Source organism: Alnus glutinosa, chromosome 9, assembly GCF_958979055.1.
Source record: "Alnus glutinosa chromosome 9, dhAlnGlut1.1, whole genome shotgun sequence".
Lineage (NCBI taxonomy): Eukaryota > Viridiplantae > Streptophyta > Magnoliopsida > Fagales > Betulaceae > Alnus > Alnus glutinosa.
The window spans coordinates 27,640,274-27,652,812 of record NC_084894.1 but is presented as its reverse complement, the minus strand read 5'-3'; the positions used below and the strand labels follow the sequence as shown (position 1 = coordinate 27,652,812).

General features: G+C 35.6%; 1 protein-coding gene across 1 annotated transcript; it reads right to left on the bottom strand.

The window, feature by feature from the left end:
* Positions 1–6,339: 6,339 nt before the first annotated feature.
* LOC133878686 (zinc finger protein CONSTANS-LIKE 7) lies at positions 6,340–7,606 on the bottom strand. Its single transcript, XM_062317273.1, has 3 exons — positions 7,023–7,606; positions 6,650–6,799; positions 6,340–6,481 (listed from the first exon to the last, which is right to left on the bottom strand). Exons 1-3 carry the CDS (start codon positions 7,509–7,511, stop codon positions 6,455–6,457), a joined length of 666 nt encoding a protein of 221 aa, XP_062173257.1. The 5' UTR covers positions 7,512–7,606; the 3' UTR covers positions 6,340–6,454.
* Positions 7,607–12,539: the final 4,933 nt, after the last annotated feature.

The window sequence follows — 12,539 nt, the reverse complement described above, 5'->3', positions numbered from 1 at the left end:
CAGAATAAGTAGGGTTCTCTCATAACACTAGGGTCGTCCCTCCGGTACCCGTTTTTTGTCACCATCATCATCAAATTCAAAAAGCCATAGTTTATCGTATATCTCCTTGAAGAAAACTCTTCAAATTGTTCGCCATATCTGCAGCAAAAGAGATTTGAAAGCCTCCTTATTTAGTTTTTTTGGAACACCCAATCTTCCCACCAGGCATTTCGATCCTTTCACCTGCAGATCTTCTGTCTCCTCATTACCAATCGTTATACCCAGTAATTCTCCTTTGGTTAAGGGATAACGGCCATATGGTTCCCCACACTCCTCAGCCATCAATACCAAATCTTGTGTAAACAAACTAGGTACTGTTGTTGAACGATAGGACTAATAACCTCCTATCCCGGCAACCAGAAGGAGACAAAAATCGACACCTCAATGATGGTTTTGGCCCTACCCAAACCTCAGAGAGTCCGACGGCGTTTCACTTTCATTTTACAGAATTCTCGAATGAGAAAACTCCAGTGGATATATATATATATATATATATTCTAGTTCTACTATCTAGTTATATATAATAACACATTGTTAATTTGTTAAGTATAGACTATAGTTATATACTCTATTATATAATTTGCCTTATATAGTTACATAATATAAATTTTATTATTATTATTATTATTATTATATATGTTCACAAATTTGGGCTTGAATTTCGTTCAAATCATATATTAAAAAATTTCATAACCTAGTTCGAGTCCGTCCGAGCTTGAATACACATTCTATAGCTCGGTTCGAATAGGCATCCTCATAAACGAGCCAATCTTAAAATTCTAAAGTTCGGCTCAATTCAATTACAGCCCTACCTAAAAGCTTAATAATTTACGTCTTTTACCAAAACAACTCTACTAATGTTTGTGTGTATATATATAACAACAAGATTGTCAATTCTTATAATTTTTAGGATATTCTGCTTGATCAATAAAATTCTTCAAATCTTAGAGCATGCTTGGGAGGAAAAGTCCGAGAGGAGAGGCCGCAGTCGGGTGAATGAGAAGTTTTGGCTGAGGGATCAAGGGACAAGAAGAGTGAATGAATAAAATTTCGACTGTCACTTTCTAGTCTGTCCATTTGAATGTCAGGCCACCATAGAATCTCCTTTGTAGGGCTGTTTGAATTACAATCAATTGCAGAGGATGTTGCAAGATTGCCCTTTTATATATATATATATATTATTACTTTAAAATAGAAAAGATATGGTCTTGATCGACTCTTGCAAGTTGAGAGTTCAGTTGAAGGCAGCAACAGGTGCAACTAGTGACAAAACCACGCCATACACATGATTGAACTTCACGTGGCCGGGTTCAGAAGGCCTTCTAGCTTCTTCTTTGTTTTGTTCTTTTTTATTCCCTTAAAAGAAGTTTTTATATTACCCATTCCGACGAACGATTTTTTTTTTTTTTTTTTTCAAATTGAATTTGGTGGAAGGAAACTCTTCATATTTAGACTATAAAATAACAATGTGTTCAGTAATACACCTTTTATATATATATATATATATATATATATATATATATATATATATATATATATATATATATATATATAATAACATTAAAAGAGCCGGGAAAAATTCTATTAAAAAAAGCATATATTTCTCACATATTATTAAAAAGAATATGTGCTTCTCACATGTTAATTAAGAATGTTACGATCTTACATGACTTAAGTACAATCTTAACTATGTGTAAATAAGCTTTTAAATAACATTTTTGGCATGCTGTCGCGAGCACCCAAAAATAAAACCTTACTTCTAAAAATATAAATGCAGTAGTGCAAGTAAGGGTCGATCCCACGGAGAATAATTAGCCGGATTTTTATGCTACGTGAACAAGGATGGGGGGTTTTGAGTATGAAAATAATTTTAAGAAAAATAACAAAGAAACAATTTAAAATATCAATCAAGTAAGAAAACATTGGTCTAAGTCAACTTCCACTGTCGGAATTTCACAACTGATCATCGATGCAAATATATATCAATTCATACTTGAATATTCACCGTTGGAACTATTTTCCTATCTCTCCTTAGTCGTAGTTAATTAGAAGACAAGCGCTCTAATTAACTCTAACTACTAAACAATCTAAGACAAGCGCTATAGGTTTAATCTAGTAGCAGCCTTAAAAATTAGAGAGATCGATGAAGCGAAACAACACAAGCACAAGCGGTTGCATTTAATTTCGTCGGATGTTCTTCCTAAGATTTAATAATCACTGAGAAGCAGCAAATCATTAAATCTTAGTTGCTTCACAGATTGGAGGGATCAAACAATTACGAATTTGATATCCATCCTAGCAATAGATTGCAACGAATAATAAACTAGTAGTACTCCTAGCAATTAAATGAGACAATCATGGAATTAGGCAAAGAAGAACATCCGATACTCAAAGCATAAATCAAACAATAAAAACAAATTAGATCTCACAGTTTTATTGATTCTGATGCTTCCGTTTCCTTCGACCAATTATGAAAGTTTAGCCACGCAGGGCCATGACTCAAAGAAGTTAGAGAAGAGGGGAGAAGATAGAAGATAGAAGATGTAAGGTAGAAGGTGTGTTGTAAGATAGAAGGTCTAAGGTGTGTCATGATTCCCTCCTTTTATACACGTTTCATTCCATATGCTAGAAGCCTAAGAAATCTCCTAATGAAAGATATTCCAAATACTATCCTAAAATAACACTACCCAAATCTTGACTAATTAAGTAAAATATTAAACATAAAATAAATGCTAGGATAATTAGGAAGGTAATGATTTCAATGGGGACTTTTGTTGCCATATGCTTTCTCGATTCTTTCTTGTATAAGTCCCCACAAATCTGCCAAGTATGGAGAGAAAGTCAATTTCCTTTGTCATGGAAAGAGATGCTCCTTTCATGTTGTCTTCTTCCACGTGGTCCCCACGAATATCTTCTTTATTTTCTTGGTCCTCTACGCATCTTTTCCTTCATTTTCTTTCTTTTGCTTGACTTTGTATTTATTGCTTAGCTTGGCTGGAATTGATTGGATGATTATGAAAAGGCTCAAAGTAAAGAAATTTCTATATCTGAAAACTTCCTAAAATAAATCGCATCAAATCCATATCAGAACGTCAACTTCAAGCCCGATTTCGACCTTGATTCATCCTGTATCTCTCAAAATGTAAAACATAAAAGTTGTAGATCTTTTTTTTTGGCATTTCACAGCATCTTGAATTATCTCAATAGGAGCTTTTATGAGAGAGTTATGTCCAGATTACAAATTGATATCAAAACTGTCCAAAATCGCCCAATTAGCTTTGTTTTGCATTTAATGCCTCAATTTGTATCCTAAATCAAAATATAAGAAAAATGAGTGTATTTAGGCATCAAATAAGCATAAGAGATTAAATATAAAGGGAAAAAATATAACATTTTACATTCTCATCAATTTTCTTACAAGTCGGTTTTCAATTGTAAATTCTACTTAAAGTTTATATCACTTGATATCAAAACCGTCACCACATTGAGTATGAGTTGAACGCAGCTCGTTGAGTATGCGATTAAATGAATTGCAACTTTTTTGCCGAATTACCAAAAGAACAACTTATAAGTTGAATTAAAATCTCTTGATAATTACTATCCCATGGCTTAATTATGTACAAACATAAGCTTTTGAGTACTATTTTTCTTACGAGCCTAAAGATTGCATCAATTAAAGAGGCACATAATAATTTTATAAACCTAAATTAAAAGAAATTTCATCCAAAAACTTTTTCCATCCCCGACTATGCGATCACCATCCATCATTTTCTTCTAAACCCCACAAAAATTAAAGTTTGAAGCACGCTCGATAAGAACAATATCACCGGGACGCTCACTGACCACGTACTAAATATTGGAAAGAAGCAAAAAGTGGAGCTGGAAAAGTGCCTCACAAAAATATCTTTAAGCTTTAGAGCTGTAGGTATAACGGCTGTCTTCTGCCAAACTCTACAGGGTTTTACTATTACCCACGTTTTATCACACTCGATGGATAAAAGGGACTAATCCAATGAATATGTGCTACTTTTTCTACTCCTACCAAATTCTCATTCATTTTTTTTTTTAAAAAAAAAAAATTTCAAATTATTTATTAGATCTGTGTATCCTATATGCGAATCTTACCCATTCCATGATTGATTATAAAGAAAAAGAGAAATGATTAAAACACTCACACTACATAACAATGACACAAAATCTCATGTGAGGGGTTGTTGTGCAGTTGTTGTGATGGTGTAGTGTAAGAACCAAATCCCATGAAGTGGAGCTCACACATGGGCTCCACTCCATTGTGCCTTGGTGTTGTGCCATTATTGTGTAGTGTGAGTGTGAGAATCACTTCCTAAAGAAAAAAGTGTTAAAATTTGATAAAGATTGGACAGAAGTAACAAAAAAAAAAAAAAAAAAAAAAAAAAAAAAACTTTTCTCAATCTAATCAGCAAATCCCTCAATCTACACGCCTCAAATTAGCTTCAACTTTGCATCGGGTGTGATAAAACGTGGGAAATAAATAAATTAAAAAAAAAAAAAAAAAAAAAAAAAAAAAAAGGGAAATACTTTTTTTTTTTACATTTTTGGTCCATCTCAGTGTAACTTTTTTTTGTAAATTAACTATTGAATTTGTGAGATTTATATGTGAGTGTCACAAATTTAATGATTAATTTGTAAATAATAATAATAATAATAGCATATATTTAACATATAGAAAGGTAGCATATCTCATTAAATTTTTTTAAATTTTTTTTTTTTTTGTCTTTCTATACTAACGTGACATTGTTAATATATTTTTAGATCATTCTTAATTAATACAAAAAATTAATAGTACATTGATAATGACGCATAAATTTTTTTTTTTTTTTTTGACATATTCACACAAAAGGGGAGGAGGATTGGAACTAGTAACCTTTGCTTCTTAGTAACTTTTGCTTCTTGAGGCGTGATCTTTATCTGATTGAGCTACTCTTTGAGAACATCAACGAAAAATGATGAGATAAGAAAAATAGTATATGAACAATTATTTCTAAAAAAATTAAAAAAAAAATTAATTAATTAATTTAATGTGGCAAAGTCAAGAATGGCCATGTGTTAAATGACTTACTTTTTAATGTGACAGGTAGGCATTTATTGATCAATCAATGTAGTGGGTGTAAGTTATAATACACATGATCTTCTCCTGTTCCCATTTTCTGATGTGAGATATGTGATTATACGACTACAGACGACAGTGATTGATCACTAAATGCATGCCTGTCACATTAAAAGGGAAGTCCTTGTAACACATGGCCAATTCGCCATTGATTCTTCACTTTGGATCATCATCATGTGCTACATTTCCATAGCCGTTGAGCCCCCTGATGTATTTTCTGGCAGTAGCATAGGCTTGCAGCAGCCTCAGAGAAAGACACCAAACATAAAAAGAGGCTCATAACATAAGGAAGAGGCTAGAGGGGGTAAAACCAAAATGGTGATGAACAGAAAGGAGGACCACTGTGCGTATAGTTTATATGATAAATACACCCCATCTTTTCATTTCATTACGAATCCCTCAAACTGTTGACTTTTGATTGCCGAAGAATTCTTTCTAAGACTTGTGAGTGATCAATGGACGGTCGGGATGAGAGAGGAGACCTTGACTTTGGGAGTGCTCGAACAGGTTTTCGAGCAGCTTATAAGTATAGATTCACTTATCTGAACAAATCAGGACTCGGGACTCGAGATCCTTTCTCTTAATTCTTGCCCGGGTGTACGTAAGGTATATACGTCCGCCTACTTGGGCACATCAAGACTTAAGATTCTCGTATAAATTCTTTTAAGTTTTTGTTTGAATTTTAGAGAATTTCGATTCGAGATAGACTGTGCTATACTCATTATTGAGTAATTAGAGATTGAGATCCAGTGTGCATCAGATGCAATACATTTTATATGGCGGTCTAGATCTTGATAGCAAAAGAATTTTTTGGCTCATAGTGCTAAGGGGTGTCCAAAATGAGGTTGGCAAGCCACTTCCTTAGCCGCAAGAGTGGTTCAACCGCCTTTAATAACTGGTTTGAAGGTAACTGAACCACCATTTAGGATTCAACTATCCCAATTAGTACCAAGTCAACTCTACTTTTTTTTTATTTTATTATTATTATCATAATTTGAATCGCCCATTTCAAATAAACGGTCGAGATAAAATGTATTACGCTGGAGCTCTATACGTACAGGAATGAGGTCAATTACGCATGATGGACGTCAAGCCCACGGCATAAAGTTCCATAAAAGAACCACAAAAGAAAAGTGCACATGCAGAAAGTCTGCTGGAATAAAAGAGATATTTTCATTGAGATAACCACAAAGCATACGCAACAACAAATACACAAAGATATTTTGCGAGATATTTTATATATACCACATTTGAGTCTCTTGACTCTTGTCAAGAAACTCTCTTCACGAATCGCCCCTGCAACCAGAATCGCATACTTCAATTCCAAATTTAAAAATCCAACTCGAGACAGAGAGACAGAGAGAGAGAGAGAGAGAGAGAGACAGACAGACAGACAGAGACAGAGACAGAGAGAGAGGGGGGGAAAGAGGGAGAGAGAGAGAGAGAGAGAGAGATGACAAAAACCTTGAGTCTAGGTCTTTTATCTGCATTGAGTTTTCGAACTTGGTATCTTATCTTCTTGGAGAACAATCGAGTCTGGCGCTTCTCTTTGTACCTTAGAACTCTTGCTTCCCTTCTCGTTCTCTCTTCTTCCATCACTGGCACCTCTCCCATCTAAAGACAATAAACAATATCTTAATATATGCAGAGATTAAAAAAGGAAATCAAAGAAAAATTAATGTATAACAAAATCGTACAAACATATGTACTAATGAAAGGCTTTTATCCTAACTTTAAAAAAAAAAAAAAAAAAAAAAAGGCTTTTATCCTATATATCATTAAGATTCTTTCTCTTCAAAAACACAGAACAAGAAAAAGAGTTGAAAATAGTACTAACATAATAGCCATTGCTCGCCATAGAAAGAGAATAGCCATAGCCATCGCCATCGGCCCAAGGAGAGCCCCGGTTGGACCATGCATCCAAGACTTGTTCATAATTCAAGTTCAAGTTCAATGATGCCGGCCTCTTCTCATCATCATCATCCCAAAACCCAACGTTTTCTTTCTTTACTACAACCTTGCTGCTGTAGTAGCTTTCTTCTTCAAAAAAGCATCGGTCTGTGCTCTCCTCCAGCACCTTCTGCTCTTGCTCTTCCCCCTCTCCGTTTGGAAATTCTTCCCAATCCATGAAATCCCAGTTGAGTTGACCATACTTCTTGCTGTCCTGTGGTAACTTTTCGTCATCTTCAATGCCCCAGATGCCCTCCAGCCCGTCCATAATATGGAGTTCTTCATCGGCATAAGCAGCTAATTTTGTGAGAACAGTACTGTCTGGCACCTCTTGTTCTTCTTTCTTCGGGCTTCTTAAGAATGAACTGTACCCCATCTTATCTCTCTCTCTTTCCCCTTTTTGCTTTGGGAACTATCTGTGCATGGAAATTCGAATATAACATATGAGAGACGGAGAGTAGATGTTATTGAATATTCTTTTTCTTTTTCTTTTTTTCTATGTTTTTGCTGCTTTTGTTGTCCTACATCGCACCTTATCCTCTTGCTATTGGCTTGTTCATGGCCTACTTTCTTGTGATTGGTTGAAACAGTCCAACTCGGAGGAAGGTAGTGGGGCCCTGACGTCCTTTTCATGGCCTTGTGACTTGGGAATTGGGGCCAACGACTAGTTGAGTGATATCCATGTGATGAAAAAGGGTTGAATGGTTGATGATAAAACAAAGCTCAATAGGCTTTACATTGCACAATCAGCAGGAAAAGAGAGGCCCATGTACTTGGGAAAAAAATCAAATATATGTTGGGCCTACAATGGAATGGGTAGATTAGATACCTTTTGTGCTTTTTATTTAGAAAAATTTCAAATGTCAAATATTTCTTTCCTAAAAAAATATGAAATAATATATTTAGAAAATTTTGAAACAAAAAAATTAGAAAAATGCTAGAGGTACTTAAACTTTTACAAAAAGAGTTTTACTAACTGACTTGGCATGTTATACAAATACAAAAATACCCTTCATCAGTTCTGAGAAAAATGGGACAGATCCTCTTCTCATCGTCGGATCCAGTTCTCGTCGGCGACCCCGTTCTCCGGCCAAAACAGCCGGATCCCGGCCATTCCCGGACAGAACAGCAAGATCCCGGCAGGCTGGATGGGATCCAGCCGTTCCCGGACAGAACGACCATATCCTGGTAGGCTGGACAGGATCCGGTCGATCCCCGGCCAGAACTGCCAGGATGGAAGGGATCTGGCTGTTCCCCAGACAGAACGGCCGGATCCCGCTCGGCTGGACGGAATCTGGCCGTTCCCGACCGGCTAGCGGGGATGGCCGGGATTTGGCCCTTTCCTGACCAAACTGGCCGGATTCCGGCCTATTTGGCTGGGGATTAGGTCGTCGAGGTGAGTGGTCGGAAATTTCCGGCGGTATGCTGTGTTTCCAGCAGGAATTTCACCGATAGATGGAAGGGGCATTTTTGTCTTTATGTACTGAAATATTTTTTAATTCATTTTCCTATTAAACTGATGTGGAGCCACTTATGAAGTTCCACATCAATTGGTAAAAATTTAAGTACACCTAGCATTTTTCAAAAAAGTAACCCATGAAAACGTTTTATATATAAATCAAAAGTTTTTTTTTTTCCTAAAACTCGGAACATGCAATTTTCCTCTATCCTTCTCTAGTTCCCTCAACTCTCTTTCTCCATTCTCCACAACCCTCTTTCTCTGTTTTCCTCAACTCTCAACAATATTTGATCCTTAAGTAAAAAAATTTCAACTAGGGCAATGAGTCATACCCAAGATAATGTGTGTGGAAACAAAAGTGTTACATTTGAGCAATGCTATTTAATAGACTATTGTATAACTGTCATACAACTTAATAATGTGGTAATGGAAATCAGCTATTGGATCAGCACTTGTAAAAAAAAAAAGAACCAAAATCAGTGACTACTTTTCACTGATATATCATCCTAATTGTATGGCTAATTGGCGATTATATAACAGTCTATTAAATAACATTACTTATTACTTTTACATTACAAGATGAATAATATCTTTTGAATCTTGTTTGTCACGGTTTGCCATATCAAGAAACTTATTAATTTCTAATTATAGGTAAAATAGTAGAATCTTTGGATTAAGTTACTTATCACACTATAAACTTAAGTTATTAGAATAGTTTTAATAATTTATTTTAACATATTGCTGCCCATTGTATAATTTACTTGTTTCAGGTGTAAATTTACCCTAAAGCTTTAAACTGATTGTTTGAGTAGACTATAAACTCTCTACATTCTTTTTCCTTTTTCTCTTTTCCTTCTCAGGGACTATATATGTAATACCTCGGTCCCATATTGAGAAAAAATGAATAGCTCACATAGAGTGAGTAGTTTATAAAGATACTCATGGGTACTAAGTCCTACATTGTCTAGTTACTAGATGAAACTGAGCTTTATAATGAATTTTAGGGAAGCTTCAAATTGACTAGTCATTTTGGAGTGATAGCGCAAATGTGGCTAGCGTTTTTTCTTGGGTCGTTATAATATATATGCATTCAAATTGTTGCAAATCAACCCTGATCATGATGTACAGTTGATTACACGGTCAGACTTGGACAGCAAAATGCTTACAAAAAGGGAACAAGAACAATATATAAGAGACTTGTCATCGGTTGCATGTAGGAAAACTCTTCAATACTCAAGTTAGCAAAGGAAAAGGGTGAGTTGCTCTAAGGAAGAGAGCTAGAATGTTTGTGAAGAGTGTCTAGCTATCTAAGAAAGTGGTTACGTGATCGTACCTAAATTGGTCGCATGTCCTCTCTTTATGTGGCGTGCCACTAATGGCGTACAACTTTAGCCAGGTATCATATTTTGATGGGGTACGACCCTGACCAAGTATGACACCGAATTATGGCCTTGACTAGGTAAGGCATTGAACTAATTACGACCTTGACCAGGTAAGTTATGGATGATGTTTCTAGATTCACCAATTGCTGGTAGTTAGGGTCTACACCATACCCCCAACATTCTTTAAACAATTGTTGCACTGGCACATTAGCTTATGTGGTTCAATCAAGGCCTATAGTTTGGGTTTGGTCAACCTGGCCCAAATTATAGGCTCTCAAGCCTGCATTCTCAACCTGGGCTTGCCAAGTGGATATCTGGTATATATATCAAACTCAAATTCTAATAAATCTCATATTATAAATTGGCTGGAGATGTACGAAAGAAGTTAATTGGAATAGTTTTCAATGTAAAGGTCGTTATTCCCGTATCAATAAGAAAAGAGTAATAAACTGGAATTGGAGCTTCATATATATATAGGCATTGTTCAATTGTGATAACATGCATGCACCATTGAAATTTGGATCAATTATTGGATGTATATATATATATATTGAGATATACCCAATTGCTACATATCACTATATATATTTACATCATTCTTCTTAAATTTTTCCTTCCCACGCACACAAGATTTTGAAGCACTTTCTCCTCTGCTCTAGGTTGGTTTCCCATGTTTTAAATCATTTTCTGCCAGCCTACATATCAATATGTTCTCTGATATATATATAGCTAGACTTGTTCTTCAAAAGAACAATGTACGCCATTCAAGCGTACGTTCAAGAACTTTTGTTGTTCCATCTAGTCTCTTTGTATACCTCTCGAACAAATGGCATGGTGATGAAGCTAGCCCATTAACCAGATCAAAATTGGGAAAAGTTGATGACCATATATATTGACCATTTCTACGTAAATTTTTGCTTTATTCCACTCCTTCGATCTGTTCATTCATTGAAAAGATAGCATAGGATGCCTATTAATGCATCTATGTTTATCGTTCATTAATTATGAATTTATAGACTATAGTCCAATGATTTGCTCATCACCAACGTACACCTGGTATTGCTTGATCAGATCGCAAACCGGCTGCAGCCTGCATGCATTTTCTCAGAGATTTTGAATTACTGGAAGAACCAAAAGGCTTTAAATCCTTTACATTTTGTTAGGAATGTAACCGGATGTTGTTGGATTTCGATACTGGCAATATTTTGATGGTGGTCAGCTGTTTGAACGTGAACGTCGACTGTGCCGTTTAAAATAGATCGACTGCGTCTGGCGTCTTCGGAAAACGATTTACGCTTTTAAAAAGCGTAAATCATTTTTCGAAATTTACTAAGCATTTTTCGTCAAATAGAAATCATTTTTCGGTTGACTATTATTTTTGCCCCTACCAAACACTGGAAAATGTCGAAATCATTTTTCAGAAATCATTTTACGCCGAAACAAACGGAGTATTAATGGAAGGTTCAAACGGATTGAAGCATGCAATGCGATTTTTTAGGAAAATCTAATGCTTAATTAATTAGGGTAGATGCTTTTGCTACAACTTTCTTACAAATTTACGTAATAGTTCACATAAGTGCCACATAATTTGACAAAAAAATTTAGTTAGTTACGAGATAAACTGTCACATCAATTTGCAAAAAATTTATAGTGAAGGCAGTAGTATTCCAAGCAGCACTAGTAGGTGTTATTCTATTTCTAGCTACAACATTTCAGTCTTTTCCTCGAAAATCAACATTCTATAAATGAGAACAATGATAATTTATATTCTAAAGGAATTGGTAATATTCTACCCTAGAGAAAATAGGAAACACCCACTTCCAAGTCTGACTTTGAACATGCCTCAGCTCCACCGTTTCACGTAAACCATCTCTGCTCTTCCCATTGTCGAACCAAACAAACACACTCAAATGCACAAACAGACAAAAGGAAAGACGTTTGAAGGACTTGAAGGAGAAGATCAGGCCTTCTTAACGGCCGGACGTCCTTGAAGAACTTATATATCAGGGTCTTAATTACCCTGGTTCACTACCCGGCCTGTGAACAGTACTGGATATATATATATATATATAGTACTCCGAGAGATCGATTTATACAATTAATGTAAAGAGCAAGAGATTAATAATGAAAAATCAACTATTATTTCCTAATTAATCTTCGTTATATTTCTGTTCAAAGATGTTTTCCATGAACGGGCTCAATCGATAGGTCATGTCAGAACAATAGGTACAAGCAGAGAAAGTGTCTAAATCACGGTGAAAAAGATGGGAGAGGCTTGCCATTCATAAAACGTCTAAAGCAAGAAAGAAAAGCTGTATGTGTCAACCCTGGCCTACCTATTTTACTTCGCTCCCACATGCAGGGTTGACCCATAAATCCAGGTCCCCCTTATTTTCTTATGCACCTAATCCTGGCTGAACTTTCCCTTTTGCAACGTAGAACAAAGCCACTTCTCTCACTTTCCCTGAGTCTCGCATAATAAAAAACAAACAAATCCACGCGCAAATATACACGTACGTACAAGGAGGGAGGGAGAGAGGGATTTTCTTTTTCTTTTTCTTTT

Excerpts from the sequence above, each read along its gene's own strand:
- LOC133878686 (XM_062317273.1), bottom strand. The coding sequence starts at position 7,511 with ATGGGGTACAGTTCATTCTTAAGAAGCCCGAAGAAAGAAGAACAAGAG. Across the intron at positions 6,800-7,022 it reads TGGCGAGCAATGGCTATTAT|ATGGGAGAGGTGCCAGTGAT; the intron begins GTTAGTACTATT and ends TATTGTCTTTAG. Across the intron at positions 6,482-6,649 it reads ATAAAAGACCTAGACTCAAG|GGGCGATTCGTGAAGAGAGT; the intron begins GTTTTTGTCATC and ends TTCTGGTTGCAG.